General features: G+C 50.2%; 1 protein-coding gene across 10 annotated transcripts; it reads right to left on the reverse strand.

The window, feature by feature from the left end:
- Positions 1 to 347: 347 nt before the first annotated feature.
- RTL6 (retrotransposon Gag like 6) lies at positions 348 to 27,236 on the reverse strand. 10 transcript variants are annotated; one of them, XR_004324374.1, is made up of 6 exons: positions 26,879 to 27,236; positions 23,759 to 26,674; positions 12,568 to 12,627; positions 11,604 to 11,665; positions 5,797 to 6,050; positions 348 to 4,516 (listed from the first exon to the last, which is right to left on the reverse strand). XR_004324374.1 is itself a non-coding variant. In XM_032492411.1 (2 exons), exon 2 carries the CDS (start codon positions 26,350 to 26,352, stop codon positions 25,633 to 25,635), a length of 720 nt encoding a protein of 239 aa, XP_032348302.1. In that variant the 5' UTR covers positions 26,353 to 26,674; positions 26,879 to 27,236; the 3' UTR covers positions 21,301 to 25,632. The 10 variants fall into 10 exon arrangements, 1 of the variants encoding a protein (XP_032348302.1); XR_004324368.1 differs by having other exon boundaries at positions 6,459 to 11,665; XR_004324373.1 differs by having other exon boundaries at positions 12,458 to 12,627.

The following is a 27,236-nucleotide window of genomic DNA, read 5'->3' on the forward strand; positions in this document are numbered from 1 at the left end:
GATCCCGATCTGGCTGGGCCTTGGGTGTCAGAGACATGGGTTCAAATCCCAGCCCCACCTCAGGTGCCCATGGGACCCTGAGCCGTAGAGAATGAACTAAGACTGTGTGTAGAAGGACCCAGCGTGGTGTGCGACATGGGGTGGGCGCCCCACGGACACGCGTGCCTCTCCCTGCCCCCAGCACCCAGGGCGAGGCGCCTGCCTCTGCTTGACGCTGAGGGTGCCCAGTGCACAGGGCAGCCCCAGCCCCGCCTGCAAGGGGCGCACAGACCAGGGAGGGAGATCATAAACCGGTAATAAGTTAGCCACACCCGCGTGATGACCGACGCGTTTATCAACGACACGCATTTCTTCAACAAATATTTACTGAGCGCAGGCTTTGTGCCAGGCACTGATCTAGAAAATAAAAATGGCTGACATGTCTCGTACACTTGCTTCACACTCAGGGTTGTACCTCAGTCACTCCACTTAAGTGTCACAAAGTCACAGCAGGCCCATTTTGCAGACGGGGAAATAGAGCCCCAAGCATACCTCGCATGCTGTTAGGTAGTGATGGAGCCTGTGTTCATGTCGGAAGCTGCCTCCTGCTGGATACTGAGTGTTCTCCAAGGGCCAAAGATAACATGGTCCCTGTCCCCGTGGAGCCCAAAGTCTGGTGGGGGGTGACATTAATCATGTGATCCCATTGCTTCAGGGGTTGGGAAGGAGAGGGGCACAGCAGGTCATCTACCACAGGGGATTCCCAGGTGAGTGAGATCAGGAAGGGCTTCCTGGAAGAAGGGATGTTTGAGCCAAGATCTGAAGGTCAACAGGAATTAGCCATGTCCAGGGGAGAGAGAACGTACCTATTCTACTAACACTACTTATCCTTTAAGAACCAGACTGCCTCCTCCAGGAAGCTCTCCCTGCCCTCTCCCAGGCTGGGCTCCCACGTTACAACTGTACATCTCTGTGTCGGGGGGTCTGAGCTCCCTCCGGGCTGGGCAGCTGCTGCAGGGCAAGGCCCAGGCTGACTCCTCTGGGCCCCCGATGTCGCCCAGCCCGGGTGCAGCAGTCACAGCGGCGCCAGGGGACAGCAGGTGTGTGAGGGCTGAGGGAGGCACAGCCAAGGGCTTATTTGCCTCACGGTGTCAGCTGTGGAGGGTGAGATGCTCACAGGAGTTCTAGGGGCCCAGGCTGCCCTGGAGAGTTTTAGGCCAGTAACCCGTTTGCCCTTGACTGGCCTCTGATGTTGCTCTGAGTCCAGGGCTGAGCAGCTGGACAGGTGACGTCCTCCTTTGCCCCCAGGAAAGGCCTGAGGGAGCGTCTCTCCAGGCAAGGCTTGCAAACCTGTGCTTTGGGGGAAGCTGGGGGCGGGGGCCACAAATCACCGGCCACAGCAGTTCCTTCCAGAAGACGATTTTTTTCCCCTATGTCACCCTTGTCTTTAGTTTGTACTCAGAACAGCACTGGTGTCTGTCAGCTGGACAGGCAGAGGCTGTCTGGCTGCCAACACGAAGTGGCATTTGCTCGGGGAGCGCTTACTGACTCAGAGGGAAGGCGGCATGAGTCATGACGCGTTGCTGTGACAAGGGACAAGCCTGCTCCGCCAGGGTGTCTGTGCTTGGCCCGAAGGGATGACGGTGCCGGTGGCTCAGGTCCCTGACATCTCTGGTGCCAGAATGATAAAGTAATGGCAGAAACTAACCGACGCCACAAATTTCAGCGCAGAGGCTGAGAGTCCAGGAGCGCCGGTGTGTGCAGCCCGCCCGCGGGGTCCTCAGGTGTGCCGCGCCCTCCCTCCCACCTCGGGGGATAGTCCTGGTGCCCACTTCACAGGATCACTGCAACGAAGAGTTTGGTGGACACGCCCAGCCCCTCCCAAGGCACTTGGCGCACGGTGGTGCCCCGGGAACGGTGGGCACTGCTATTCTCATTACTCGTGCACGCAGAACGTCTCACATGTCTGCCACCAACTAGGCCCAGGTGACCTGAGACGAGCCTCTGAAACCCAAGAAGTGGGTCTGGCCGGCGCCCTCATGCACCGCACACCACAAGCCAGCCCTCAAGCAGGTTTGCAGGCTGCGTCCCACTTGCGGCCCTTTCTTTAAGTGCCCCTCGGCTGGGAGTCTAGACTAAAATGGCTTTCTCTAGACTTCTCACAGACAAATGCAGGTCCCCTCGGGAGGACTCCACCTTGCAGCCAAATGTGAAGGCAGAACGCAGGGAAGATGAGCATCTTACAGAGAAAAGCCGCCGAACACACAAGGGACCAGAGCACCATGAGCGAGAACAGCAGTGACCACACAGAGCTGGATCCACGCACGGCGCCGTCAGATGCCAGCACTCGGAGAGGAGTGGGAACTAGGCTTGTTCAATCTGATTCAAGAAACAGAAAAATCTCTGATTCAAGAAACAGAAAAGGAGAGAACTGGAAACATGAGGTAGGAGCAAGAGATTCTGAAAATGGCTTGACTAGATTTGAAAAAGAGCTGAACAGAATTTCTAGAAATTAATAAAACAGTGATTGTGTGCCTTGGTGCAATCGCCTTGGAAAGCAGTTGGGCATCACCTAGTGAATCTGGAGGTCAACACACCCGGTCGTTTCACGTCCGTGTTTTTCAGAGAATCTCTTGTCCGTGGGCACCAGGAGGTTGTGCTAGAATGCTTCTAGGAGCACTGTTTATAACAGCAAAGCAAACACACACACAATGAAAGCAAAAGGGATAAGAAGAACTTTGTGACAGGCAGAGAAGTCCAGCTCCGAGCGGCTGGCTCTTGAGGTAGTGAGCTCCCCGTCACTTGCAGGAAGGGGAGCTGAGACCGATGACTCCTGTGATGGTGCTATGCTCTGAGGTCTCATTTTGTGCTAAGGTTCTGGCAGCTGCCTGATTACAGGGCCCCTGTCTGATTTTTCTCCCTAGACCCCAGCTTTGGGCCAGGCACAGAGCCCCTATTCAGTGGGTTTCAATGAATGAATGAATGAGTGAATGAGTGAACACAGTGCCTACAGTCATCTTACTTCCCTGCTGTGCAGACGGCCCTGCCACCGTGCTCTGGGGAGTCCCGGCCTGCACTCAGTCTCCCAGGCGATGTGACTCACGTGTCCCCCAGGCTAGAAGCCATCCAGCTCATGTGGCCCTGCAGTGGGGGCTGGTCACCCTGAGGAAGGAGCTCACTGCGGCCCTCTTCCCCTCCCATATGCGCTGCCCTGTCTCTCTGAGCAACTTTCGTCGCGGATGTCCCCTCTCCAGGGTCAGACAGGCCTGTGGGCCACGCTACCGGGGCTGCCTCTGGGCCATATGACAGCGAATGGGTTCAGTGGGTTATGTGTCACCTGGAGGTGAGCAACAGGGTGGCCAGGTAAGCAGAGTCCAGCTGACCCTGAGGACATCCTTCCCGCAGTGGAGGGACCCCCCGGGGGAGCCCACGTGGACACCCTGAGGGCGCCTTCCTCACCCACTGTCCCCTCAAGCTGCGTCTGGAAGGGGGACCCAAGGGAATTGTCTCTGTCCGTCTCTGTCCTGAGGCCCGGGCCTGTGTCAGGACTGAGCCCCCGCCCTCCTGTCTTCAGGTCTAGGCACCTGTCCCCTCGGGCCTCAGGTGGCCCCTGGGGATTTGGTTCTAAACATGCCACGGGCCAGGGATGAGAGCCAGGGTTCTTTCTGAGTCGTGGCCTGAAATTTGGACTTGAGCCTTGAGATTTTGGTCTCTTAGCAACCACCTCCCCAAGCCGGGCCGCCTCCAGGCCTGGGTTATTGGTGGGCCGGGGGCAGCCACAGTGATGTGTGTGCCGGGCTGCACGTGCCGGGGGTGAGGGGCTTTCCAGCGGGTCTGGGCGTCGCTGGACTCCAGGGGATTAAGAGCCCCGCGATTCATGGTCTTCCCAGGAGCACCACCGGTGCCAGCCTCTTTTCTGGTCTTCCGAGATCTCTCTCCTGGGTGCTTTCGCAGACATCACAGGCTTGTTCTTAACTCACTTTTCTCAGTTGTTTCTCCCCATCTTTCCATCCGCTGCACCCAGCTCTCCAGTCTAACCGACCCCTGCCTTCTTTCCCAGCCCAGCCCCTCTGCCCCTCCATGCCTGCACCTGCCCAACTTCAAACTACGTATCCTCCCAGGCCCGCTTCATATGCCACCTCCTCCGGGAAGCCTTCTCCAACACCTGTGTAGAATTCTCCCCTCACACAAGCCTCACTCCTCCTACTGTCCGTCCAGCGGCCCCACGTGCTCTGAGGCTGAAAAATACAGCAACACACTTGCCTGGATTCCAGACACTTGAGGGCAGAGCTCGTCCCCACTTAGACCTGGACTGGCCTTGAGTGCAGGCAGCCCTTTCTGTGCGCCTCAAGTTGTTTGTTTGTTCTTGAAGAGACCACATGAGAGAACAGAAGCCTGGGTGAGGGAGGCGAGACCTGGACCCTCGTTCCGGACCTTCCTCCTCATTTGTTCGTTACTGAGCAGCTCCTCCATGTCTGTAACGGTTTGGGCTCTGAGTCGTCAGCAAAACAGTCTCTGTCTTCACAGAGCTTGTATTCTAGTTTGGAAAGGTGGACAGTAAATAATAAATAAGCAAATGTTCACGAAGCAGATGGTGCTAAGTGCTGTGGAGATGTATAAGGCAGGGGAAGGGAGGAGGGGAATATGTGCCTCCACCCATCCACCCACCCACCCACCCATACATCCACCTATCCATCCATGAATCCACTCAATGACTCATTGACCCATCCTTCCATCCACCTAACCAGTCCTATCCACACATCTTCCCATCCATCCCAAAATGACTCACCAAGCTCCATGCCAAGCCTTGGGCTGGATGCTTTAACTCAGGCATGGCTTTTGGTAGCAAGGAACTCACGTTCTGGTGAGGGGTGTGGCATGGATGGGATTCACTGTGGTACAGTTTGCTGAGATCCTCAACTCACCCGCTTCAAGCCAAGTGCCATGGGAATAAAAGGGAAACTAACTGATTCTGACCGCAGAAGCCAGGCCTCTCAGAGGAGGCATTTGATGGGGCTCCTAGTGGATGAGTAAGAGCTCACCACCAGGGCCAAGGGAAAAGCATTTCAGGAAGAGGGAACAGCAAAGGCACGGAAGCCTAGAGAACAGGTAATGCAGCACCATCTGAAACGCCTGCGGTGTCGGCTGAGACAGGGAGGGGAGGCAGCGGGGGCCAGACAGCAAAGGGCCTTGTGGCCCAGGCCAAGGAGGCTGGGCTTCATCAGAAAGGCAGTGGGGAAGGCACTGAAGGGCCTTAAGCAAAGGAGGAAGGGAAGAGTCTGAAGGCCATCTGTCAACCTGCAGAGAAAGGCTAGAGGGCAGTGGGGGAGGATGAGGATGCCATGGGGAGGATCTGCAGTGGTCCAGGCGGGAGAGGAGGGCGGTTTAGACGAAGGCAGTGGTAGAGGGGTGGAGGAGAGGGACAGAGGAGGGCTTCAGAAGGGAGGGCGTGGCAGGGAGGGGCCAGACCTGTGGGTGGTGAAGCCAGCTCCAGAGGAGGTGGGGACCAGAGGAGGAAGAGGGGGCCACAGAGCAGAGGAGGAAGTCCATTTAGTGGCTGCTGAGGGTGGCTCCCCTATCGTTTATCCTGGAGGAGATGCCAGGAGTGGCTGAAAAAGTAGGAGCTCCTTGGCTGCTGCAATGCCTTGTCCTCCAAACCCTTCTTCTGTCTCCCCTCACTCCCGGGAGGGCTGCGCTGCCTCCAGCTGCCCCTCTCTAACGGCACCACGGCCTTTCTCCCACCCTCTTTCCATTCCCCCTCTCTGGCATTTGAGCGCTGCTAACTCCCAGACTGCCACCTCCAGCCAGATGTCTCACCTGAACTCCGGACAGACGGTGTACCTCACTGGTCCAGTTAGTGCTGCGTGTGCCGGAGCCCTGAGCCCAGCTAAGCAAGGGAGGGGCTTGTTTGATCTCATGGAAGAGTCCAGAGGTCGAGTTCAGCGTCTTCGGTCCAACAGTGTCATCAACACCCAGGCTCCTCTGTCCTTCTGCTCTGCCCTCCTCAGCCTGTGACTCTGATCCCCATGGTCACAAAGTGGCTGCTGAGATCAAGACACCAGCTCTGCATTCTGGGCAGGAGGAAGGACACAAAGATCAAAAAAGGAAATGGCAGCTAACTCGGGTGCTTTTATAAAGCTTTCCCAGAAGCTGTCCCTAGTGACTTTCACTCACACCTTTTTAACCAGCGTGGTGCCACCGGGCCACTGCTGACCGTAAGGGAGGCTGAGAGAGCACGTGGTTTAAATGGGCATGTTGTAGCTCTGACCCAAAAGGGACAGTGGCTGTTGGCTAGGCCACCGGCGGCATCTGCCACCACCTAGAGGTTCACTGTATCTTTGATTACCTCAAAGACGGGGGGACTCAGTCTCCCCTGGGGGGGAGATTGGCAGCTGGGCTTGGGTCCGGGGCCGCTGACTCCTGCTGCAGGGGCAGAATCCGGCAATTCCGCGGATGCACCGGGACTCTCAGACGCTTACCAAGAGCGCTGGATGCCAGTCGTCAAATGGCGCACATTCATTTCAACAACGTGTCTGGGTAACGATGCCTCCTCACACACGGCCAGAGGGATTGTCTCCAAGACAGATTGCCGCCTGGACCACACAAGAGCTTTTCCGTTATCTCTGTGTAACCGGCCTCCGGGGGTGATAAACAGTCCTGGATTGAACCGTTGCTCCTGCAAATTGAACTCTGTGGGGCCGGAAGACCAGCATTACGTTAATTGTATTCCAAAATTTTCCGTTTATCTCCCGCCTGCCACCCGAGTTCCCAGGCAGACGTGTTTGTGCGCATTTATGAATACACAATTGTCTCTGAGCCCGCGCGGTGTCCTCTTCGAGAGGCTCTGTGTGGACCCTCTGCCCTTCCCCTCTCCGTGCGGACTGACTTGAAGCATGGCCTTGTCCAGGAGCAAGCGCTTTGCCTTAGATACATGTGGGTTTGACGGATGCGAGGTCCCAAACTGGGGACGCGGAGCCCAAGGCGAGGGGCGCACTCTGGCCTCTGAGCCAATTACCATATGACGCTAATCCCAGCATTAACATATTACCTGCATAACGGCTGGTCTATTTTTAAGCCACCACAGGGATCAGTTCCAGCCTGAAGTTCTCCTCCAGCCCCGGCATGCTGTTTGATTTGGGGCTGTTCCTGGAGAAGGGACGGCTTTGTATGCAGGGGGGGCAGGACTGGACGAGACCTCGGCGTGGGCCACCCCAGCCTCGGGCCCCTGAGGGGAGCGGCTGATCCAGCACCCGTGATCCAGGGAGCTGCTGGGGCCATGAAGTAGGTCCCCGGGGTCGGGAGCAATCAGCAGACACCTTCAGCTCAGCACGGAAGCGAGACCCCAGTTCCTCTCCCTCCAGGCTTGGAGGCAGACAGAAGCCGCTCCGAGATGCTCCGAGAGCTCAGGCTCAGGGGAGGCCGATTCTGCGTGAACGGATCCTGTGCCCCTGCCAGCCTGCCAGCAACTGAATCTGTTTACATGGCCCCCGGGCACGGAAAGCGCCGGCAACTGTGGCAGCAGTGACTCAAACCTCGCGCGAGCCCTTCCGCTCAGAAGGTCGGCTTCCGGACATTTATGCGGAGCGTGGGGCCAGCAGCCCCGCACCCTGCTCACAGGGTTAAAAACGTGCCAGGAACCAAGTGGTTGCCACTAAAATTGGTGGTGCCAACGACATGGCGATGTGCATTCTCCGAGTAAAAAGCTCAATACATAACGCTAAGATCTTGAAGGAGGTTATGAAAGAGTGCCTATAAACAGGGTCTCATTCTCCTTAAAAATGAGACACACGCACCACACACACACACACACCACAATTGGATTGAGCAATGGTTTCTTAGACATGACACCAAAAGCACAAATAGTCCAAGAGAAAAAACAGCTCTTTGTCTTAAGATCTCCTTTAATCACGGAGATTAAAAACTTCTGTGCTTCAAAGGATACCACCAAGAGAGTGAAACAGCTCACGGAACAGGAGAAATTTTTTGCAAATGATTTATCTGATAACGAGATTTCAATCTAGAACATCAAAATAACTCTTGCAACTCAAAAAAAAGACAACCCAGTAAAAAGTAAGCAGTATGTGAACAGACCTGTCAACTTAAAAAAACAAAACAAAACAAAACGCACAATATGGAGCTGTAAGTCCAGTTTTATTTGAGGATTTACTGAGGACTATAGCCCGGGAGACATCCTCTCAGAGACCTCTGAGGAACTGCTCTGAAGAGGTGAGGTGAGGGGGGGAGGTCAGTACGATAATTTGGTGAAGGGGGTACGTACAGTCCAGCACACATCTCAGTAGAAAGGGGCTGCTAGTCAGTCACAAGGAGCAGATTTTAGTGCTTTTCTAGGTATGAGAAGATGCAAGCAACTGGGTTCATAAAATTTTCTCCTGAAAATATCTCACTATCTGAAGGCCTGTTCTGCCAGTTTTCCCAGAGCACAGAGCCTCATTCCTGATCTTCACCCTGAATCCCTTTCGGGGTGTGCTGGAGGTCAGTGGCTGCAGTGGTTGTGACCTAATTCTTGCAGAGCTAGATGGTGAGCAACATTCCTTAGTTGGCAGTGTCCTTTGAAGTACAAAGTTTTCATCTTGACGAAGCCCCAAATTATCTATTTTTCTCCTGGATTGCGTGTGTCTATGTGATATCTAAGAAATCATTGCTCAATCCAAGATCATGAAGATTTAGCCCTATGTTTTCATCTAAGAGTTTTACAGTTTTTGTTCTTACATTTAGATCTTTGATTAATTTTGAGTTAATTTTTTGGTTATAGGGTGTGAGGTAGGCATCCAACTTCACTTGCAGGTAGACATCCAATTGTTCCAGGACCAATTGTTGAAAAGACTGTTCTTTCCCCAATTAATGGTTTTGGCACCATTGCCAAAATCAATTGGCTGTAATTGTGACAGTTCATTTCTGGACTCTCAATTCTGTTCCATTAATCTGTATGTCTACACTTTGCCAGAACTACACTGTCTTAATTACTGTCACTTTGTAGTAAGTTTTGAAATCAGGAAGTATGACTCCTCCAACTTTGCTCTTCCTTCCAAGATTGTTTTGGATAATCTGGGTTCCTTGAGTGTTTGTATGAATTTTATATCAGACTGTCAATTTATATGAAGAAATTGGCTGGAATTCTGACGGGGATTGCGTTGGCTCTAGTGATCGATTTCAGGAGTTTTACCACCTTAACAATATTGGTTATTCTGATCCATAAACATACGATGTGTTTCCACTCATTTAGATCTACTTTCATTTCTCTCAACAATGCTTTGAAAAGTTTTCAGAGTAGAATAATTTGCACTGCCTTTGTTAAGTATATTCCTAAATTTTTTGATTTTTGATATTATCATAAGAGAATTGTTTTAATTTAATTTTCAGATTGTTCATGGCTAGTGTATAGAAATATAATTAATTTCTGTATATTGATCTTGTGTCTTGAAATCTTGGTGAACTCATTTACTAGTTCTAATAACTAATTTAACTAATGACTTAGTTTAGCAGGTGGTAGATTCCTTAGGATTTTCTGCATACAAGATTTTGTCATTTGCAAATAGAGGTAATTGTACTTCGGCCTTTTCAGTGTGGATGCCTCTTTTTCTTGCCTAATTGCCCTGGCTAGCACCCATGGTACAATGTTGAAGAGAAGTCACGAGGGTGGACACGCTTGTCTTGTTTTGGATCTCAGGGGAAAGCATGCTGCCTTCCACCACTGCGGGTGGTATTAGCCGTGGGCTTTCATAGATGCCATTTATCAGGTTGAAGAGGTTCCCTTCTAGTCCTAGTTTGTTGAGTGTTTTTATCATGAAAGGGGGTTGGATTTTGTCAAATACTCAATCTGCATCTATTGAGATGGTTGCCTTGTTTTTGTTTATTATTTTATTGATATGGTGTATTACATTAGTTGATTTCTGAATGTTAAACCAACCTTGCATTACGGGGTTAAATTCCCCCTTGTCATGGTGAATAGTCCTTTTTATACATTACTGGATTTGGGCTGCTGTTATTTTATTGAGGATTTTTGCATGTATATTCATAGCAGATATTGGTCTACAGTTTCCTCGTTAGACTTTTCTCTGGTTTTGCTATCAGGGTATTACTGGCCTCAGAATGCGTTGTGAAGTGTTCCGCCTCTTTGATTTTTTTTCCAAAGACTTGGTATTAATTCTTAAATGTTTGGTATTCAACCAGTGAAGCCAGCTGGACTTGGCCCTTCTCTGTGGGAAGTTTTTTTTATTATTATTACTAATATCAATGTCTTTACTTATCTGTTCAGCTTTTTTATTTCTTCTAGAGTCAGTTTTGATAGTCCGTATCTTCGAATTTGTCCATTTCGTCTAACCTGATTTTACTAGCATACGCTTTTTCATAGTATTTAAATGGTATCTCTTAAACTTTTCACTTTCTGTTTGTTTCCAGTACATAGAAATCCAATTGACTTCTGTATGTTGACTCATTAAATCACATCCTCTGTGGATAAAGACAAATCTGTTGCTTCATTTTCAATCCCTACATTTCATTCTTTTTACTGCCTTATTACACTGGCTAGGATCCCCAGCCCCAGTGTTGAACAGAAGTGGGAGTAGCAGGCATCTTTGTCTGGCTGATAAATTTATAAGGAAGGCTTTCAACATTTCACCAATAAATATGACTCTTCTATAGATTTCTTGGTGGATATCTTTGAACAGATTAAGGAATTTCTTTATGTTCCTAGTTTTCTAAGGGTTCCTTTTTTATGAGTGGATATTGAACTTTATCAAATGCTTTTTCTATATCCATTAAAACAATCATATAATTTTCCCCCTCTAATCTGTTAATTTAACAAATAACATTTGAGTTTATAATATTAAATCTACCTTGCAGTTTGCTTGTTTTTTTCATATTTTGTTTAGACTTTTTGCATCTTTGTTCATGAGTGAGATTTGCCAGTAATTTTTCTTTCTCATATTATCCTTTTCCTTTTTTTATACAAGTTAAACTGGTCTCACCAAGCAAGTTGGGCAGCCTTCCCTTCCTTCTTTCTCTGGAAGGGTTTGTGTCAGGGGAGCATCATTTTGCCTTACATGTAAGGTAGAATTCTCTGGGGAAGCCATCTGGACCTGGAGTCTTCTTTATAGGAAGGTTTTTAGTTACAGATTCAATGGTTATGAGATTATTCAGATTTGCCCTTTCTTTTTGTGCCAATTTTGGAGCATTGTATTTTTCTAGAAATGTATTCATTCCATGTAAAATTTCATATTAATTTGTCACAATTGCTTCCATAGTAGTTCCATATTTCATTTCCCACAGTTGAGGTAACAACCTGTCACAAACTTGGGGCCTTAAAACAGCACAAATTTATTCTCTTACAGTCTGGAGGCCAGAAGACCAAAGTGGGTCACAGTGGGTTGGAACCAGGTACCAGCAGGGCACGCTCCCTCTGCGGCTGGTAAACCAGCGGAGGGCGTCCAGGTGCGCTGTTACCCTCATCAGCCGGCATCCTGCTGCTGGAAGGGATGCTTCCCACACGTCACGAGGACACGTGCAGATGGCAGAACTGGGATCCAGTGTGATCTCTGGGGGGCTCGGGGGAGAGGGGGAGGGGAGACAGAGACAGAGACAGAGACACACACACACACACATACCAAGTTGAGCAATCAAGCCCAAGAGGAGCGTTTCCTGGTGTGGATTCTGAGACATCTTGGGCCTAAAAGAAGATCAGAGGGAAGAAAAGGATTCTGTATTCTAATAAATTAGTTTGGGAGAACTTAAACGGACTGTCCTCTGATGTTCTAAATGAACACTGGTGCTTTTAAGTTTCTAAGAAGAATTCTAGGAGGAAAAAAAAAAGGAGTGACCTGTATTTAATCTATTGTTTCTGGGACTTAATTGCTTCAGAATCCTGCTTCCTCCTGATACCTGTCTAAAGCCCAGGAAACTTAAATTTTTTTAATGTACGAATTAGAAAGTGGATTCTTTCTTACTTATTAGGAAGTGCTGGTGTCGGAGGAAGAAAGTGATTAAAATATAAGCAGAAATGAATGACTGAGAAATAGAAAAACAGAGGGAGGGTATAGCTCAAGTGGTAGAGCGCATGCTTAGCACGCACAAGGTCCTGGGTTCAATCCCCAGTACTTCCTCTAAAAATAAATAAATACACCCAATTACCTCCCCACCCCCAAAAAAAGGTTTAAAAAAAAAAAGCCAGAAAAACAGTGTATGTTCAATCAATAGCTGATTCTTTAAAAACAAATAAATGCAGCGATCTCTGACCAACCTCATCAATTAAAAAGGGGGAAATAGATTAAATTAAGAAGCCAAATAAGGACATTACAATTACAGACAAGGTCTTCAAAGCCTAAGAGAATACTATGCACAATTTTATGCTAGTAAATCGGAAACTCCCCATGAAATGGACAATTTTCTTTTAAAGTCCCAAAAAGGATTAAAGTAGAAGTAGCTAATCTGGGATAGAAACGTCATTTATCATTTCTGTTACCTAATACCAGAAATTCCAGCCAATTAAACTTCATGAGAAAATAAATTGGTAGGTAGTGTCCTCTGCAAGGAGACAGACCTTCTTCTCTGCCCAGGAGATGTGGCTCTTACCAGAAGCCCAGAAGCACCAGCAGGAAGCTACTGGAATCGTGGATAATTGAGAATTACAGCCTGTAAGTAGAAAAAGAAGGCAAAACTCAGTAAAAATCAGAGAATGGAAGGTAAATGTGATGCCATTAAACCAAGGAACAGCAACATAAGGCACAAGACCCGAGTAAAGGGGAACCCAAAACATGATCGTGGGGCAGGGCTGGACTCGGCGAGCCCAGTGAGGTGCAGTTTAAGGGGGCCCCCATCTCAGGGGTGATTTTCCTTTCTCTTCTTGTTTTTAAAAAGCCAAGTCAGTCCAGTATCTAGGAGTTAAATACATGAAGACCCTCAGGAATATCTCTTTAACTCCTCAGAAAATATTAATTTCTCCTTCTGCTCTGTCCTAGACTTTATCAGACACTTTTATCAAACACTTCTGCTTACTGTCTGAGTTTTTTACCATAGTATATGCATCTGTGGGTCAGAGACTATCATCTCTTTTAAGCTGTTCATATAAATTTTCTTCTAACATTTCCTAATTGTGTACTCTCTAACAGAATTTTAAAATATTTTAGAGCCCCCTAAGAAAAAAAAATAATGAAGCCGTTGGGCCACTAGTAAGGATGAGACTTACAAAAAATTGCTGACTTTTTAAATTAAACCTTTTTGGTGCAGGTGAATTCACAACATGTTCTCGTGACTTTAATCCAACATAATTGATTACTGGTTGACTAATGAGAGTGACTGTGAGTGAGAGAACTTCACCCAAGTAGAAATAAAAATGGATTTAAATTTTCCAATAATCTTCTGACAAAAAAAAATTAAAATATTTTATGAGTTTGAATATATGTTCAAAAACATATAAAATATACTTTTAAAAAATGCCAAGTCAGGTTTAGGGTGAAGAAAGCCACAAGATAAGAATTATAAAACAAAGCAAAACAAAACAGAAAAACACAAATCCTTGGCCACTCAGTCAACAGGTCAAACCCAACTCACAGCAAAATCAAGCACTTGCCAAATGTTTTCTTTGTTTACTTACATTGAATAAACAAAGAACTGTAAAAAAAAAAGAAGAAGAAGACGAAAGCCACAAGAGAACACCACTCCCACCATAACAATGAGACAAAGCTGCATAATCTCCAAAATCACAGTTATTCTTGAGCCCGTGAGCGAGCTAGGGTCCCGAGGAAACGAGGAAGGGAGGCAGATTCTAAAGGGTGCAGCCCCTCCGGACAGAGATGGGCACCGGCTGCTCCACCTTCAGCCCCGCGTGGAGGGAAGGGGCACCTCAAAGGCAGGTGAGGAGAGAACACTAACATTTAATCAGTTCTTAGAGGCTGAATACAGGATAGTGTGACTGTTCGGAATGACGGGGAGCCCCAGACACAGTGGAGGCCACACTCACTCACCAGATTTTTCCCGTGGGCCCCGGCTCCGTGACCACGGGGAAGAGTGGGGACAGGACAGGAGAACAGAGACAGCTGTGCTTCCTTCGATACGTGAACCTGCCAGGCAACTCCCTTTCCCAGACCCTCCTCTTCTACAAAACACAGCCTCCAGCCACCAGGGAGTGCCAGGAAGTCCTCTCAACCTCGAGGCCCGGGGAGGAAACCCAGAGACGTAAAAGGCATCGTCTATCTTACAAACTATGAAAAAGAAGCGTGAATTCAACCCAAAGTAGGCAGAAGGAAGGAAATCATCTCCGTAAGAGCAGAAATCAATGATATGGAAAACAGAGGCAGTAAATCAATGACATTAAAAATGGTACTTGGCAAAGGTCAATACAATTGATAAATGTCTTCAGAATGATTAAAAAATACACATTATTATGCAATAAAAAAGGGGGAAACACTCAAGGTCTTATAGACTTCAGAAAGATAATTATGGAATATTTTCAACAACATTATGCAAATAAATTTGCTAACTTTGATAAAATGGACAAATTCCCCTAAAAGACACGTGCTACCAAGGCTCACTAAAGAAGAAACATCGAACACCTTATCACCACGAAGACAACTCCAAGCCCCGATGGTTTCCCTTAAATTTTCTACCAAACAATTAAGGAAGAAATAATTTAACCTTACATAAGCACTTTCAGAAAACAGAGAGGCATACAGCTCCCAATTTGTTTTATGAGGAGGGCATAACCCTGCAGCAGAGACACTGCAGAAACGAACACTCCAGATCAATATCCCTGCTGATAACAAAGCAAAAGGCGCCCTCAAGTCCTGGCCGGAAAAGGCACCGCTTTATTAAAAGGGGAACACTCCGTTACCGAGCTGTGTTCGCCCTAAGAATGCAGGGCTGGTTTATCATTTGAAAATCAATCAGTTTAATTCACTGTGTTAACAGAATCAAAGAGAAAAAATATGATTGTTTCTGTTGCAGGAAAAGCATTTTACAAAATTCAACAGCCATTTGTGATTAAAAAAGAAAAGAACTCTTGTGGGGAGGGTGTGGCTCAGAGGTAGAGTACATGCTTAGCGTGCATGAGGTCCTGGGTTTAATCTCGGGTGCCTCCATTAAAACACTAACTCACTAACTAACTAACAGACTAGATAAATAAATAAATAAATAAATAAATAAATAAATAAATAAATAAATAAATAAATAAATAAATAAATAAATAAATAAATAAATAAAAAAAATCAAACATGCCCCCACCCCAAATAAATAAAATGGTTAAAAAAAAAAAAACCTCTTAACAAATTAGGGATAGACAGAAATTTCGTGCATCTGTTAAGAGAAATCTCCTGCTTAGCATCGTAACTAATGGTGAAACACTGAGCATGTTCCCCCAAGAGTCAGCAATAAGGTGAGGTTATCCGCTCTGTGGCTTCTGGCCAACGTCGCCCTGGAAGTCCTAGGCAGGGGAAGAGGCGAGAAAGAAAAATCAAAGGCATCCACAATGAAACGACAGACACAAACTCTTTTTATTCACAGAAAATACGATCATGAGTGTAGACAACCCTAGAGTCTAAGGAATAACTACCAGAATAAACGAACTTAGCAAAGTCACAGAATAAAAGCAAACGGAAAAAGTAGTTTGGGTTTTATTCATTAGAAACAAACAATTTCAAAACGAATTTTTTTAAAAAAATCATGTTTACAATACCATCAGGAATCACAAAATCCCTAGGAATACATTCACACACGATGTGTAAGGCCACCAACTAAAACCTGCACGACTGCTAAGAAGAATTAAACTCTGAACAAAGTGTGCAGGAAACCACATTTTTGTATTGGAAGACTCAATATTATTAAAATGTCAATTCCCAGCCACTTTAATCTGTAGATTCAATTCCTTCCCCATCATAGTCCCAGCAGGCTTTCTTAATAGAAATTGATGAAATGATTATAAAATGTATATGGAATTGCACAGGACCCAAAATAGAACTACGGTCACAGACATGCCACAGTGAGCATTTTAAATGTGGTTACTGCATCCAAGGAACTAAATCTTTAGTTTTACTTAATTTTAATAAATTTAAACAGCCACATGTGCCTAGTGATTTACTGCCTGGGTAGCACAGATGTACAGTAACTGCGGCAGGAAGAACATCGCTGCGGCGTTTACACGCCCTGAGCGCAAAGCTGACTACAAAGCCACGGTAATCAGGACAGCATGGCGCTGGCGTGGGAACAGACAAACAGATTTATGAAATGGGAGGAGTCATCCAGACGTGGACCAACTCTGTTGGTCATTTGATTTAAACAAAGTCCCCAAAGCACTCTGATGGAGAAACAGAGTCTTCCGCAAGTTATTCTAAAGCGACTGGATATCCGTGTGGGCAAGAAAACAAGTTTTAACTCCACTTCATATCATCCACATAATACTTATTTGAGATAGATCAGAAATCTACATGTAAAAGTTAAAACTATAATTTTTTAGAAGAAATTAGAGAATATATTTGTGTCTCAGGGACTGGCAAAAGTATTTAGGACTGGGGCGGAGGCACCGGGGAAGTTTCTGTGTCATAGTGGTCTGTGTCTTGACAGGGGCTTGGGTGACAGTGGCGTATGCGTGTTTCAAAACTCCCCAAATGGTGTACTTAAGACTGGCGGTTTCCCTTTATGTGAATCAACCCCCTCCTCCAAATAAAAAAAGAACTGCAAACAAACGTTGACGCCTACTTAGTGAGCTGCACGCTGACGTGTTTACGAGCGGAGAAGTCTAGTGTTTTTCACTTACTTTGCTAGGGCAATAAGAGGAAGAGCTATTAAGGATGGACAGAAAGACGGATGGATACGTGATAAAAGAAATTTAGCAAAATGTTAATTGGAGACTCTAGTTGGACGTATGGACGTGTCTGATACAGGTTTTTCAACTTTTACGTATGTTTGAAAAAATGACGGGGTGGGGAGGATGATACGTTAATGACTAGCAATAAAAAGGCTCAGAACCATCAGAAACCAGGGAAATGTACAGTAAAACCAGCATGGGATTATGACCACACGCCCACCGGCGCGGCTGCATCAAGATGACGGGCAGTACTGAGTGAGGAGAGGAACCGGACCAGCCTGAACCCCAGCACAACTGACACGGACATGAAATGATGCAACCATTCTGGAAGGCAGTTTGGTAGTTTCTTACAAAGTTATACACCTGACCTAAGACCCAGCAATCCGGTTCCTCGTATTTACCCAAGAGAAATGCAAATAGGTGGGCATGAAAGGGCTTTTGTGGGATGTATAGAGCAACTTTATTTGTATTGGCTCAACCTGGAACCAGCGTGGATGCCCATTAGCGGATGAGCAGCTAACCAGCTAGGGTCTATTTACAGAACGAAGGGGAGCGTTGATCAGCAATAGAAAGTAACAAACTTCCAATCCGTGCACCAGCCAACACGGAGGCATCTCAGAAACAGCATAATGAGCAGAAGAAGCCCAACTACAACAGAGTGAGCGCTTTGAGCCCATCTTTGTGAAGATCCAGAACAGTCAAAGCCAGTCTATGGGCGGAAATTAACACAGTAGTTGCCGCGGAGGCGTGGGCAGAGGCTGGCGGGCAGAAGGCACGACGGAGATTTTTGGAGTGATGGAAACGTTCTACATTCTGATTTTGGGGGTGGTTACATGAGTGAAGACATTTGTCAAAACACATCGAAGTATGCACTTAAGTTCTCCTCGCTTTACTGTCTGTAAATTGTATCTTGATTTGTTACAAATGGAGCCAGCCAGGGAGGACCAGCTACACAGTTACATACCTCCGTATAAGGAAATATTCTGAAACCGTGAGCTTGTTTTCAAAAAACATATGTAACAATGTGGTAAAAATGTGTATCGTATTAAGTCAGTTTTATGGAGAACAGAAAATTGTATATTCAGTGTAATCCCAAATCTGAAAAAAATGCCTCTTTCTTTGAGTCAAAGACTATTGATTTTAAGACCAAGCACAAGATGGGGAGGGCATATCTCAAGTGGTGGAGCATGTGCTTAGCATGCACAGGTCCTGGGTTCAATTGTCAGTGCCTCCTCTAAATAAATAAATGAATCAACCAAATTATCTACCCCCTCAAAAAAGAAAAAAAAAAAAGACAAACGCAGATTTGAATAATCACTTTTCCTCTTCGGGACCACAGTCAGGTTTGAGTGTAAGCCCCCTTTTCCACTCCACATAAAGCCCCTGGAGAGGTCTCCTCAGACCCCATCTTCCATCCTCCCTGGACAAGATACACATGGGTTCCTCATTCTCCTCCCCTGGGAGAGTGAGAACTCCCTGAGGGCAAAGTCTCCGTCTTGCTCACCGTTGCCCCTGCAGCTTTGGAACCGTGTCTGGCAGACAGCGGGGGCACAGTTTTCTCATTCTGATTCCAAAGTGCTTCTAACCCCTCCGGGTAGTTGGTGTGTGAAGGTCAGCCTCTCCCTGGCTCGCTGGTTTCATGCCCTAAGGCTGCTTTAGGATTGAGAATACCAGAGTTTTCTCTGCTTTTCCTGTTTTGTTATTTCATAGCTTTGTGGGGTTTTTCATCATTTGAGCGAATTAAGCGCAACGGCACTTAATTTATGGCGGCATCTGAACTCATTAGGGTTATAAATGGAAACCATTTTATTTCTTCCAAACCCCAATCCGGAGGGATCTGTTGAACCCCTTCCCACTAGGTGGGAGGTCCCTGCAGGATATCTTGGCCATGTTCCAAGGTTTTCTTGTCATTTTTGTCTGTAGAACTGTCTCTTGTTAAGACTAAGCCCTGTTTACCTCTAAAGAATGTTGGGCTCAGACACAATTTGGATGCGTCTCCCTCCGTCTCCCCAGTGCTGGCCCGCGCTCTCTGTGGCCCTGGGAGGGGCTGGGAGGGGCTGGGAGGCCTTCTCTTGACTGGACTTCCTTCTTCATTGCCAGGCCATAGTGATCCTGGAGTCTGGGACCCTGGGGAGGGGGAGGGCAGAGAAGGTGCAGGGCTCCGGGCAAGGTTTTGCAGCCTCTCTGCCGCCCCCAATTGGGCTGGGTGGGCGGGTGCCCACTCCACCTGGGCCACCCCCACCTCCACAGCTGCTGGCTGACCCAGCCATCGCACTCAGCACTTCGTGCAGGTGGCCTTGTGTGCCCCACCCTGTGGGGGTCCTGGCGGCTCCCCACCAGACTGTGCCTCGGAGCCCAGGCCCCCTCTGTGGTACAGGTCTGCCATCTTCACAGTGTCTCCCAAGATCACCTTGCTCATCAGCACTGATCACTCCGGTGGAGGGGAGAGCACAGAGGAGCCGTCCACCCGCATCCAAGGGTGGGAACTGCCCCGCCCCCGAGCCACACCCAGGAGGCTGGGAAACGCAGTCAAGCTTTTTGCCCAGAAAGAAGAGAAACGGCTTTGGTAAAGAAGCAGGCAGCCTATACAGCCTTTTGGTTCTGGCAGGATGGCACGTCTAGGACCTCCCTCCCAGCGAGGGTGCTGGTGGCTGGGCAGCAGTGGTCCACGTTGAGGACAGTTTATCTGTTGCTTGTCCTTCTCATCGTTGGGTCTTGGCTGTAGCAGGGAAAGCCCAGCTCAATGCCCTGCGATAGCGCATTCCTAGAAATTAAATAACTTTTCTTGACAGGAGGCTTTAGCAGATGCCTGGGGCCCGAGGTGGCCGATGGAGGCTGATGGACAAATCACGTGAGCCTCCCTTGTCTTTGAGAATGCTCAGATGCGGTCGGAGAGAGTTGGCAGTTTCTACTGGTTTTAATTGTGGTGCTTGGTGTGTGAGCGGCTGGCTTCAGGGACACATTACTGTGGAGAAGTCTCCACAGCTCCACCCGGCTGTTCTGGAACCTGGGGGAGGACCACTGAAAGAGGTGGCCAGGTCCTTGTAACCTCTTAGGAGCAGCCGTCTGGGGCCCGCCAGTACAGCCATGTGCACGCTGGACTTTTCCAAGCAGAAGATACTGACTCGGCAACAGGCTAGCCAGCTGGAACACCGATTTTCACCCCTGACCCCAAACCCACCACCAGGCACAGAGGAGCACTGGCTGAAGCCCCAGGGGCAAGGCCTTCTGTGGGCAGGAAGCGGCGGCCACCCCATCCTCCAGGGCTCCAGCCTGCACACAACGGGCCAAAGCAATGATGCCTTTCCAAGCCCTGCACCTGTCTGTACTAGGATCTCGGGCAAATTTTAGAATTCGGGTTTCTGTTCATTTGGTGAGAACAGCTAAGAAAATCTGAAGGAAAGACCCCACAGGATATGAATACAAAACATAAACCCCCATTTGTTTAAAAAAGGGAGGTTCCGGGGGAAGTAAATGGGTTCACTAGGTAATAGAAAAGTTGGCCCTAAGATAGATCAGATTTTCAGATGTGATGAAGGAAACGCACAGACCGATGAAGGAAAGAAAGAAGTCAACAGGTGAGCTCAGGACAGTGGTTTAAATATTAGGGAAAGAGTCATGCTGGAAACTCACCCCACACACATGCCAAATCAATCCCAGAGATAACTATTAATTCTAGAGGGAAACGAAGCCTTTAAGCTTGAAGCAGTGGAAGAAACCACAAAGGCTGGATGGAGATGTTTGCCAGATGCCGGTTCTCGCCTCTTCGTAGAGCAGAGGTTCCCAAAGCAGGCAAGACCCTCCCCGGGTCTGGGAGGTATTACTGTTTCCGTAATAATCCCAAAATATCCTGAGCCTTTCCTGCTCTTGCTGTTATGAGTGTACAGTGGAATTTTTCAGAGGCTACATGACACATGATCTTGCAAAAGATGAAGTGCAGAGGCAGGTCTAGGGCTCCAGCCATCTTCCATTCGGCCAGACGTTCAAGAAATTTGCAAACCGTGAAGTGATGCCACTTGCCTCATAAAGTTTTTGAGAAAATGGTTTTCTTTAAAATATGCTATTTGTGTTCTCATGTAATGAGTTTATTTTCAAAGTGATATTTTAAACATTGTTTTAATTTGTAACATGGTAAAATATCAATAAATAAGAATCCATGTAAGTAGAAGTTCTTCGTGGCCCTAAAGGATTTTTAATGGTGCAAAGAGATTCTGGGACCAAGAGGTCTGTGACCTGCTCTTGGTCCATAAGCATCTGGGCGGGCCTGTCTGACCCATCTCGGACCCCAAGCCCCCAGCACATCCACCTGCGCAACAGTCCAACAAACGTTTAGTACCTACAGGTGCCGTGGTACAGCCGTGAGCAAAAGGGACACGTACACGTGTCTGCCTTGTTGGTCTGGTGGGCACAGTGCCCAGTGAGGGAATGGGTTGGCTACATATCAAGTTAAAATTGCAGTAAAACACGCTCATAAAAATGTAAAAAGCTGGAAACGTGTGCAACGAATATGACACACAACAGGTTAATATCTTTAATATATAATGAGCTGATACAAATTTATCAGACCACAGGAGGGAAGAGCAAAGGACACTGACAACCCACAAAAGAAATACTACTGCTTAACATGAAAAGATGTTCTACTTTGCTAGAAATCAAAAAAAAGAAAAAAAAGTCAAACTAAAATTCATTGGTTATTTTTTTATGATCAGATTAGCAAATACTTAGCCAGTGCCGGCGAGATAGTAAATTGGGCACATCCGTCCTCGCTGGTGGCAGTGTAAATGGATACAGACGTTTCTGGAGACCGTTCATCAATGTGTAATAAGAGCCTTAAAGGCTTTCATATTCTTTAACTCAATAATCCCACGTCTGAGAATCTATCCTAAGGAAATAACTTGACATTGGGAAAAGCTTTATACACAAAGACATCCATCGATTTCTAACAGTGAAAAATTAGTAACAGCACTGGTGACCAACCATTGGCACTGCTTGATGGAGGAGCACACAGCCATTTCAAAATAAAATCAGTAATAACACGGGGGGAATGCCCAGTGATGCAAGTGAAAACAGCTACACGACACTGCGTCGTTACAGAAGGTAGGACCACAACTGTGTTAAAACAAGCAGAGAAACCATGATTGGGGGGAGGGGTGGAGCAAGGGAGACTGGAAGGAGACACACCAAAACGTTGAAACTTTATTTTTCTCTTTCTACTACTTTATTTTCCAAAATTTCTGTAACGTGTAGGTTGGCTTTGATCATGAAAAGAACTAGTGCGTTGCTACTTGTTTACAGAGAGCAGCTTGTGATGCTGCAGCGAGGAGCTGGTGTTACCCCACCTCCTCTACTGCGTCTGCGCTGTGCCAAGCACCACACCCCACATCGGGACCCGAGACAGGACGTCACACGCACGGTGGGTGACGGAGCCGTCCGAGCCCATCTTCTCCCCACAGTGGCCAGCTCTTGCTGCTGGCCCAACAATCGCTCTGGCTTCCTCCTCCAGGGCCCCAGCTTGCGTCTTCACCTCTAAGCCCCTAACCTAGGGCTTCCCGAGCAGAGGGGACTGTGGTCTCACAGCTCTGGCTGTGAGACAGAAGGACGTCCCCAAAGCTCTCTCTCCCCACCCAAACTCCACCCTGGTCGCTCGTCCCTGCGTGGGTCCTTTCACACTGTCATGCGGCTCCTCCCTCCAGGTACCCTAAGTACATCCCCAGCTCTCCCCACATTTGTTCATTCTCCTAAAGGCCAAATTGTCACGATCCTGGTAACCGAGCAGCTGGTTCTGTTCCTCTTGTGACCACAGCAGCTAGTGCATCAGGGAAGTCTTGCCTGTGCCTTCACGGGGTGCCCACCTGCGCCTTCACGGGGTGCCCTGCACTCTGTGTCATTTCTTACTCACTATATACTCACCTGGGACCGATGAGCTGGGTTTCCGCTCTTTCCTAGAAGTTACCGAAATGCTTTAGGACATGAAGTGAATCCCAAGGTCACCCTACATCAGGCCAGAAGTTAACCCTGATTCTGAATCTGATCTCAAACGATGCCCTGTTATGCAATGAAGCTGAATTACCAGATAGGGTACCACATAGACCAGGAAACAGACACAATATAGTCCAAAAGGCAACACCATGAAAAACATAAAGCTTTCCCTCACATGCACCGTTTCACACTACTAACTGCCTGTCTCTTTTATAAATTGGTAACTGTTCTCTTAAATTTAGAGAAATCGCAAGCCCCACGTATGTACAAAGCCGCTCCCCTCCTCCGCCGCCTGCTCCCACCCCATCCTCCTGGTCATGTGGTCTTATGCTGGGCCGCGTGGAGCTTGGGCCTCATCCTCTTTAGCTGGGGACCAGGCTGTCTTCCACCAGGGCCACCAGGGGCTCCCAATGTGGGGCTTCCTCCAGGTGCAGTGTGGCGGCGACCCCGAGCCCCTCACCTACCCCCGCTTCCAAAGTTGCGGGAAGCTGTCACGAAGGTCGCGGACGTGCAGCACCAGTCCCAAGCCTGTAAGCACCAGCAGGCAAAACACAACTGCGTCACCAAGCACAACGAAGCTGGAGCGGCCTGCGTGGGCTGCAGCCCACCTGGGGAGGGCCAGGCCACCGGGCGGTGGGGACAGACAGGCAGCATGCCAGCCTCGGCGGACCGGCTCCGGCCCTGGTTATGTGCAGCCTTACAACTGAAACGCAGCGCTTGATGCAAACACAGTAGGGATCGTAAAGACCACTCGGGTAGCCCCAGGGGCTGGCGAGCAGTCCTGCCCTGCTTCTTTGCTGGGCCCCCAACCCCGGCGGGGCCAGGCCACGTGGAAAACTTCAAGGTGTCAGTTGCCCCTGGAGGCCTCCTTTACCCCAGGTGTCACCGGACCCCGTCCTCCGCGGGCCCTCTACCTGGCAGGCACGCAGAAGAGAACTGAGCACAAAGCGCAAGTGGTCCGCGCCCCCCACCAGAGGCCCCACTCACCAGGAACAGCAGCCTCACTGTGTGTCCTCCCCCACTTCATGCTTAATGAGCACCATGGTCCCGCCTGAACAGCCTCGGCTGGAATCCAGGGGGGCTTGAAGCCTGAATTCAGGCAGTTGTTCAGCAGGGCAATTGGGCTAACAAGAGTTTACGATGAACGGTGGCAGTGGTCCACGAACCCCAGCAACCACTGAACATCCTTGACCCTGTAGGCAGCAGTTGCTTCAGGAACGCAGTCACTTTCCCCAGCATCGTCAAAACTCTTAGGAAGAGGAGATGGGCTCTAGGACCCAGCCTCTGGGTACCCCAAGACGCAGTCCTCGGTTGGGCGCAGAGGCTGTCCTTCGGCAGTCAGGCTGGGACCAGTCAGAACCGGGTGGGTGAACCCAGGGTAAGACAGCTCGTCTCCCCATGGCCCAGGTGGTCATGGAAATGTGGTTCGTTTGGCACTGAAACACGGCAGGGGCATCACAGTCCAAGGGCTCGGCCAAGTCTCGTTTAGAAGGTGACTCTGGGCGTCCCCCGGGAGGGAGCCCAGGGCCATCGCCACCAAGAGGCACAGCTCTGCCCCCCGGAACTAGGACTGATTGCCGGTGCTGCACCGTCACCGCATCAGGACCGGGGCAGTCCACAGCGCAGTCCTCTACAAATGCCAGCGAGGCCCTGGCTGGGGCTGCCACCGGCAGAGACCCTCCTGCCTCAGGGTTTAATGATGCAGCCCAGGAAAGCTGGGTCTCCGGCTCTGAGTCCATGTTTCCCTGGACAAAGGCTGGGTACCTGATGGACAGCCCAGGCCTTGGGAGGCAGGCTACATGGAGGCTTTGGAGACCTAGAGACCACATGTATGGCTGAAGGGGCTCAGGTGAAGACCGCATGTCACCCGTACAGAGAAGTGAACAAGTCTCAAGCTAGACAGGTCCACCACGGAGTACCACGGGGCAAAGAGGCAGGGGACCGCACCCTACCGCTGGGGTCCCGAGGAGCAAAGGGAGCCCGAGAGGCCACCCTTCGGCCTGCTGGGGGCTCAGGCATGGATGGAGACTTGATGGAACTGCCCGGTGATCCAAAGTCACAATGACCTTCTCAGCAGGCGTGTTCCAGATACCCCCCAATTCCTGGCACTATCGGAGCACCGGCAGCTAGAGCCAGGCATTAACAGAGGTGCATCCCCCAGGGCTCCCCCCAGGGCTGCGTTACCAGTCTTCCCCAGTGGCAACCGTGGGGCCTACTGACTGCATATTCATGTGCAGAGCGAGGCCTGCCCCCTAGAGATGCCAGGATACACTCCCAGCAGTGATCACTTGGCCACTGACAGCTGAGACCAGGCGCCTGCCTGCTATAGTGGGCCCCACAGGGCTGGCAATCGCCTGTGGGCGGGAAGCCAGACTCCCCTCTCCAAGTACCCCCACCAAGCCACTGGCCTGGCCAGAGCGGCTCTCTCCATCATCAGTGAGCTCATCACTGAGAACAGGGCAGCCAGGTGGGGAGCCGCAGCAGGGCCTGCAGAGGCTGGAGAAGGAGACTCCGTGAGCCTAGTCAGGCTGGGGAAGTTCGGCCCACATGGTCCCCAGCGTGTTGTGGGGTCGAGGGGACCCAGTAGCTGAGCTGTGGTCACAAGAAGAGCCGGAATTGCAAGCGAGAGAAGGAAACATGCACTGCAGATACAAAGCTGGCACACAGTACCAGGAAGCAAGCCGGGGAGTCACAAGGCGCCCAAGAGTGCTGAAGGAAGATGTCCTTATGGACCAGGTCTGGAGAGACAGGAAGGGACGTCTTCAAACGGGGTGATGCTGTTGTATGGACGTGTCTTCTACGCAGCAAAGTGGGTAGGCTACCTGGGTGGCTGCAAATGCAACCCGAGTGGTGGCCGATTCCTAAAGGTTCCGTGCTCGGGTGGGCAGGGCCGGAGCTGGACTCGTCCCGCTGGAAGCTGGGTGCACTGGGCAGGGCGCTGTGCCGGTGGTGGCCAGCTGGCGGCAGAGCATCTGCCGTTCCCGCACGGCTCGATTGGAGGCTGAAGTCTTTCTGATTTGGGCGCGCCGCGCATGCCGGAGTGGAGACTTGTAGGTTCTCCGCAACTCTGCCAGAAATCCCTGATAGTTGTTTCGCAACGGGCTGTCCGGTTGCATGTGAGGGATCGCCCACTTCTCTGCCTCTCCGGTCAGCCGGGACACAAGGAACGCCACGCGCTCGGCCTCACCTGGGAAGCGGGAGGCCTGGAAGATCATGAACCGGTCCATCTGCATCAGGAACCCTGCCAGCTGGCCTGGGTCTCCGGAAAAGGGCTCCGGCAGAGAGGTCGGAGGCGTGGTCATCGGCCGGGTCCCGTTTGAGGTAATGGCTGAGATAGGCGGGGTGATCTGCAGTGCCCCCGGAATCCGAGCCCTGGTGCGTAACAACGTCAGCTCTGCCATCACGCTCTCCAGCATGTTGGTGAGATTGGCCTTCTCTGCGCGCAGCGTCGAGGCCTCCCGCCTCAGCGCAGAGTTGGTGAGGCGCAGAGAGGTCAGGGTGTCAATGACGTCATCCATTTGGGCACTGGTAGAAGCGGCAGAGGCTGGGGCTTCAGCTTTTGATGTCTGGGGTTGGACCATGTTGGCCAGCGGTCAGCCAAAGGCTGAGACTGACCAGGTGGGAGAAGGGGGTTGCGGTAACTCAGAACCTGAGCACCTGTGATGCTGAAATTGGGTAGATCCAGATAGAAATCAGGGAAAGGGTGGGGTTCAAGACTCTGAGTGGCTGTGAAGACCAAACAAGACGACACGACGGAGCAGAAAGTCCCGAGAGATGAGCACAGCCGGGGCCAGGCAGGTGGTGCAGGCCCTTGGGGAATCCCCGACTCCGGATGTGGCTCCCTGATCGCCGCCCTCACAAGGCCAAGGCGGGCTGCACAGGAGGGTGGACTTGTTCTGGGCCCTGAAGGATGAAAAAACAGTTTTAAAAAGGTTTCGACCACGGAAAGAGGGGCAGAAGGACGGGACGCGGCGTGGGAGGAGCAAAGAGCCGGCGCCCAGGCCAAGGCCCCCTCCCCGCGCGGCGCCCCGCGCCCACCTGGGGCAGAACAAAGGGCGGATGCACCTGCGGCGGCGCCGGGGCCTGGGGCGGGCGGCGGGCGCGTACCTGGGTCTCGGCGGCTTCCTGCGCGGCTCCGTCTGCCGCGCCGGCCGCGACCAAGATGGCCCGATCGGGGATGCGGGCAGGCGGATGAGTCACGGCGGCGGCGGCCCGCCAGAACTGCTTCCCGGTCAGGTCAGGCCGGGGTGGCGGCGGCAGGCGGGCACGAGCGGCCTCCGGCGGGAGCACGAGCGGCGCTGGGGTCGGGGCGGCGGTTGCGGTGGAGGGCCGGTCGCAGCGCGGCCTGGGTGCGGGCGGGGCCCCCGCGGCGGCGGCGGCGGTGGCGGCGGCGGTGGCGGCGGGCGGGCTTCGCGCGGGTCCTGCTGGTTGCCGTGGAGACCACCTGCTCCCGCGCGGCCGAGGC

This window comes from Camelus ferus, chromosome 12, assembly GCF_009834535.1.
Source record: "Camelus ferus isolate YT-003-E chromosome 12, BCGSAC_Cfer_1.0, whole genome shotgun sequence".
NCBI classification, from domain to species: Eukaryota; Metazoa; Chordata; class Mammalia; order Artiodactyla; family Camelidae; genus Camelus; species Camelus ferus.

Coding starts and splice junctions, on each gene's coding strand:
- RTL6 (XM_032492411.1), bottom strand. CDS start 26,352: ATGGTCCAACCCCAGACATCAAAAGCTGAAGCCCCAGCCTCTGCCGCT.